General features: G+C 39.8%; 1 protein-coding gene across 4 annotated transcripts in view; it reads right to left on the bottom strand.

Moving 5' to 3' along the window:
* Window positions 1-131: 131 nt before the first annotated feature.
* The window catches only part of kcnh1a (potassium voltage-gated channel, subfamily H (eag-related), member 1a), a 45,369-nt gene continuing 39,114 nt past the window's right edge, over window positions 132-6,386 (bottom strand). For all 4 annotated transcript variants that reach the window (XM_043263096.1, XM_043263098.1, XM_043263099.1 and 1 more), the window contains one exon: window positions 132-4,701. In XM_043263096.1, the coding sequence (XP_043119031.1) occupies window positions 3,847-4,701 (855 nt within the window). In that variant the 3' untranslated portion in view covers window positions 132-3,846. The remainder of the gene's footprint in view (window positions 4,702-6,386) is intronic.

Genomic DNA, 6,386 nt, shown 5'->3' with positions numbered 1-6,386 from the left:
CTGGTGTCTGGTCTCTAATCGTGTAGTGGCCAATTTTGTTGTTGAGACACGGTACTTTGGTTCTCAAGTCTGAAGAAACTATGCAAACACATTAAAGCGAGTCTAAGATTTGCGAGGATTCATTTCCCCTCGCTAAATGCAAATTTGAACTCACTCACCGAGAGTCAGACAGGTCTGCTACAAAGAGTGAATCCATTAGCTCTATGGGGTAAGAGGCAAGAGATTAAATACTCGTGCAGTAGAGGAGTACTTTCTTTTTTAATGGTAATTTATTCAATTTTCCTTTGTATTTACCATGCATGTCTTAACCTTATTTAAAGTGCAAATCAAGCCATGCTGTTGGCGTATTTGATCAAATCAGTCACGATCGGATGGTAACAAATCTCTGCGAGTAAACCATGCTAGTGTCTAAAGGCTGCGCATTTCTTCTTAAACGAATCAGCTCTATACAATCCTCGTTCTCATTCTCTCTCACGATGAAAAAGTGCATTCTCTGAATATCACGACGCTTATTGCTGTGCTGCAGAGGCATGCAGTGACATCAGGGCTGCGTTTGTTTGTTATATTACGTTGATTACATCATGTGGTTCAGGTTAAATGTTGTATCTGGGCTGGAGAAGCATGGTGGGAATAGTCTGGGTGAAATACAGCAGCAATGATTATTGCTTCAGAATCAGCTCAGGCTGACGCTTTACATTCCGGTTTACATGGATTTGCATGTCAGTATTGTTATTAGTGTTACTGTAACATTCATATGTCTTATTTAAAATCAGTTCAGGGTTGCTCTCTAAAAGACGACGGAGAAACAGCATGGGGTAGAAGCGCTTAACTTTTTCCAATTCCAGCTCAGTATTTGTATAAGTATAAGCAAATGACCCATAATATTAAAGCTAATTAAGATGTCGTTATTGTAAAACAAGCTCTGAAGCATAAAACAACCTGGAATTTTACCATTTAATAATGTTTTTCCGCCGGCCTGCTGACAGAATGAGTTAACCATCTCTCAAGGGATATATATATATAATTTAAAGAATTCAGGATGTTATAAAATCTCTTTATACTGTACAAATGTACCTTTGTTGTAAACATCTTCATGTAGTTTTTTTTTTCAATATAATCGGGTTTATTTTAAATTCATGATATGATGTTTGATATGACCTTGGTGGAGTTTTGGTTTTTACGTCATTGTTCTGAATCATGTTTCTCTCTCTCTGCTCTCAGGTAGCGGAGAAGCAGGTGACACTGAGGTGATACTGACCTCAGCACATCTCCTGTGGACCCGATAATGACCTCTCTAACCTGAGAACTTCACGCAGCATGCTAGCATGTCCTTTAACGGGCGTATCTGGGTTTGTACGGTCGACAACTGTAAACTTGAATAATTAAGCATCATCTCAGAATATATAAATGCAAGCTCATATATTCTGTGACGGAGAAAAACAATCAGGTTTGGCGGTGTTGATCTGAATAGACTGGATCTCTGCGTTCCCCCCTGGACCTCATTACGGAAATCAAGGTGGATTTGATGCGGGGGAGGGACACTTGGAAAAAACAGTGAAATAAACAGCTATTTATATCTTAGCCATGTGATTAACGGATTAACTGAACAGGCTCCTCCCAAACTTGCTTTGGGAGCTTTGTTTAATATAATAATAGGGGAGACTGGCACTGGCTGTCATACTTTCAGTGAATATTTCTCAAGGTTGTTTTATCTTTAAAAGGCAATTTCTCTACAGACACTTACCTTGCGGTCTTGGTTACAAAAAAGCTGTTTTAACAGGAAAAAAAAAAAAGATTCAGTACTGTTTGACCAGTTGTCAGAGCGGGAATTAAAAAGCCTATTTTAGGCTCTTGACAACAAGTCCCAGTCTCTCCTATTATACAATGAAAAGGTTAGACATAATAACAGACCTGGTGAGAACATAATTCTCACATCTTTAGTATTTAATATGCAAAAACATCCAGGAAAGGGGTCAGAATGAGCTCTCAAACCATCACCCCTTTTCGTTCCTGAGATTCTTTGAGCTTAGTTGTTTGCTGAAAGTTCCTCGTAACTGTGTTAGGATGTACTGTGGTGTTGTGAAAAAATTGTGTATTGATTACATCCATCAGTTATTTTGTAAAACAAAGCTACGATGCACTAGAGATCTGAATAACAATATGTTTGTGTGCTTTCTGGAAGACCCAATCATTGATAAAGAAACAACACACGTGCTTTCATTTCACTAGTTCTTCCATTGTTGGCCTCTGCAGTAAAAGAAGTCACTAATGAACTTGTTTGAAGAGGCCTGTTGTGGACCAAAGGAGGTGAAGGTCCTTTCACATGACTTGCATCAACATCTGCCGATGCATTGAACATCATGTTACAGCATTACCTCAGATGCGCATTGTCTGCAGGCTGTAACACAATGCTCAAAAATATAACCATTTCACACATATTCATAGACCCTGTGAGGGAGCGCAGATTGGCTATTTGTAGAATATAAACGGGAGAAATCATAACAGTTGATATAGTGACTTTAGTTATGAAAATCCTGCTTTCAAAATATTTTCTTTGTAATTTAAACAGAAATATTTTAATAAAAATGAATCAATTAAATTGTGATGCGCCAATATTAACATTCTGATAGATACTAGACCGATATTTAATTTGTTATAACTGATAATGACCAATATTAAAATTCTACTCTATTTTTGTTCTAAATTCATTAAAAATGAAACAATACGAGCTAAAAGCAATCATTTCAAATGTTAAAGGTGAATTTAAGCATCATAACAATGTATAAGGTACAGTATGAAAAATAGATAATCATTTTGAAAATTGCTACAGATTACACTTAACAGTCTTTTTAAATAATGTTTTTTTTTTAAATAGTAACTTTCAGTGAGTGTTAGATGATAGCAAATGTAGTCTAAATATAAAAATATGGTAAATGAGCATGCACTGTACAATTAAATGTTCAATATTGGCTGATACCCAATAAATCTGATATGGTTCTGCTATAATGTGCATTCCTAAAACTGTATAACACCGCTGCACCATCTGATTTTACATTTTGTTGAGATGTGGATCGACGCAAGTCATGGAAAAGGGCCTTAACAGCTGTTACACTTCAAAACCCCTGTAGAGCTCATTAGCTTCTCCAGTAACGTGTACAGTTAACTCTCGGGATAATAGTTGATTTGTCATTATACAAACACATTTGTCTAAAGTAATTCACCAAAGCTGCCTAGGGTTTCCATAGTTCCTGGAATGCCTCTTGCTTCTTTAGTCTTTTGTCTTCACATTGTAAGTCGCTTAGCTCTGTGATTCTTGATAAAGGCTCGTATTGGGCAGCGAGTTAACCAGCACGATGGAGCCGAATGGATCCCTATACCAGAAAGACTGCAGAGCAGAAACAGCGGTGTGTGTGTGTGTGTGTGCGTGTGTGTGAAAGCGAAAAAGAGAGGGGAAGACTTGCTACATGAGTGGGATCTTGAAGGGCCCGCACTTGCAATTGGGGACGATGCATTGCCATGACAACCATCAGTCAGAGTGGGCCCTGCGGCAAGAGCTCTCACTGTCTGTCAGCCTCGCAGGACGAAAACAAGAAGCAGTTCCACACAAAGAGTGTCTGCGTGACAACTAACACACCATCGCTTTGGTATCGCAGATGCTCTGCCTTGGGATAAGACATCCTCTTCACTTTTCCAGTGTCTTATTTCATCCTTTCCCTCATTCATTCTCTCTCTCTCTCACACACAGTCTCTTAAAGTGTCTGTCATGCTTTTTGCTGGTTCCATTTTTCTCTGAGAAAGTCTCTCAGTCGTCTCCCTTTCGAGAAGAAAGTTGCTTACCTCATTTATTCAAGGGAATATGTCCTCCTTGTCCGTGTCTGGTGATGTCGGCCGCGAGATCTGGAAGAGCGACATGGGAGAGGTCGGAGTCTTTCTGTTCCTTAACAGCCTCAACACCTCAGCGACTTGCGTCTCCAATGCAACCATTCGGTTACTGAGTGCCGACAGCTCCTCTTTAAGTTCCGTACGGAGTTCCAGGAGCGAGGCGTGCAGTGTGTGTTCGGGAATAGTAGGGATTGGTGGGATCGGGGGAGCTTTTCCGTCGGGCTGGATTGGGCTCCGGTCGACAGGGGTGCGGGCGCCACCTTCGTCCAGCCGGAGGTCGCTTTTAGTAATGCCGCTGTCACAGGAATCAGTCTTCTTTAATCCGCCGGGTTCCGAAGTTTTTCCGGAGCCGCTCCGCTCTGGAAGAGTCTCCATCGATTCTGCTTTAGAAACGTTTCCCCAGTTTTCTGGCTTCGCCATGCTCTCCCTAAACCTCGCCCATCCTCTTGCTCGTGGCTCTGATGTACGAGGGACGTTTGGGGCAGGGGCGCTGAGCTTGGCCTGGTCAAATGGACCCAGGGTGCGGGTTTTGCTCGGGTGGGATGGGATAGGCGTAGCTGGGCTTTCTGTTACCGTGACGATGCTTGTGGTGGCGACTACATCTTGGCTGATGACTTCGTGGTGGATTTGGCCCTTTTCGAGATCAAGGTCATCGGGATTGGGACGCCCAGCGGCGAGGCGAGCTTCCTTCTGCTGGCGAAATCGCTGGAACAGACGGCGGACAGGGTGATCAGGGGGGAGATTTAGAGGGGCTTCGTTCTTTCTCCTCAGCCGCTCCTCTTCCTCACGTTTCACGTCACTGATCTTTCTGAACACAAGCTGAAATCACACATAGAGTTGGTTTAATACACCTGCAGCCAGGGAACCATTAAACAAGCACATCAAAACAAGAACATATAATATATATATAGCACATAGAGAGAATGTATTTCATAAGTTACTTAAATGACACTGACATTGTGCCTGACAGCATGTCATGCTTTACATTTCTTGAAACAGTGACATCTAAACATCAAACTGTCAGTTTTTATTTATTTGTTTCTTATAGTTTTTTATAGACTATTTACTTAAATGAATTTTAATATTACATCAGTAATGTCATAGAGTAGCTTAGTTTAACAATATCCTAACACATTACCCATCTGCATGATTGGAATTTAAAACTTACAGAGTTTATCAGAGATTAAAAGATTTTTATTCAGTGCATACATTTTTAAGTTCATGTTTTTTTTAAGCAGAATAGTTTAAAAGATTAGAAGTATTTTATTTTAAAATGTTTGATCGTATTTTGCAATGTCGATAAATTTAATAAAATTTCACTTTTTCAGCTGTTTTTGTCCATAAAGTGAAAATCAATAGGGTCCTGCACAACATTGAACTCCTAAAAAAAAATGTGTTTGATCACTTTACATTGAGTCTTTTTGAGTTAGTCTTAGCTAGAATAAACTGCAATATGAACTCTGGTTGCGCAAGATTATGCAATATATAGACTTCAGTGGATCTACTTACAGCCACTCCAGGTATCTTCTTTATAGAGAGATACAACTGTCCTGGAGACCCTGCGTTCAGTGTCATGAATATTGCAAGATATTCTAAGTTATTTATTGGTGTCCATGTATATTTTAGAGTTGAAGGCTTTTCTTAAGCAGATTCCTTAAGTCTATTCAAGCCTATGCTATGTGTCTGCTCAAACCTCAGTGTGTGTGGATCTGGAGGGAGTGTTTTTATGCTGTGCTTTGGTCAGTTATTGAAGGTATGTATTCAGTTTTGATTGGTGTAATAATTACAAAGGTAAAAAAGACCAAATGGTTAGAAACAAGACTGTGTGTGTGTGTGTGTGTGTTACACACATCTCTGCATACTCAGACAGTTTGTTCCTGTCACTATTGCAAGCTGCATTTGTATGACTCCATCGTCAATATGTTAATATTCATATTGATGCTCTGAATATTCATTAAGAGGGACAGAGCGCCCAAGCATCTGTACTGCCAATCTGTCTGTGAAATTACTGGGAACAGAACAACACACACATATGCTCTCCTCTACTGCTAGATGTAGGAGACGACAGCGCTGTGGAAGCTTGATTGTTATGTGCAGTGAACAATTTCATATTTTTTTGTGTTTATTGTTATTGATTCATCTTATACATTTCATCTGAGAGTAACGCTGAATGCTATAATGTCTTTTATGCTGTGAATGTTTTATAAAGCCTGTGTAAATGTTGTGTGTGTGAACAGGCCGTCAAAGGGTGTTTGTGAAAAGTTCAGGTGTAGCTTTGGGGGGTTTAAATGTCATCCTCTCCTGAGACAAGAGACAGACTCTAGATTTCAAAACACATCAAACACTGTTTCAACAAATGACACATTTGATTCAATCACAAGTGGTCAGGTGGTACACAAGGCCTTATTCCCAGGGTAGGAACTTGTCTTCTGTGACTTGTTGAGTTTTTAACTTACAGGTTGACTAAATATCTCTTGGTTTGACTTCATATATCAGAATTTTGA

This window comes from Puntigrus tetrazona, chromosome 17 (assembly GCF_018831695.1).
Source record: "Puntigrus tetrazona isolate hp1 chromosome 17, ASM1883169v1, whole genome shotgun sequence".
Classification (NCBI taxonomy): Eukaryota; Metazoa; Chordata; class Actinopteri; order Cypriniformes; family Cyprinidae; genus Puntigrus; species Puntigrus tetrazona.
The sequence above is the reverse complement of the archived record's forward strand: the minus strand, read 5'-3'. Positions and strand labels throughout refer to the sequence as shown.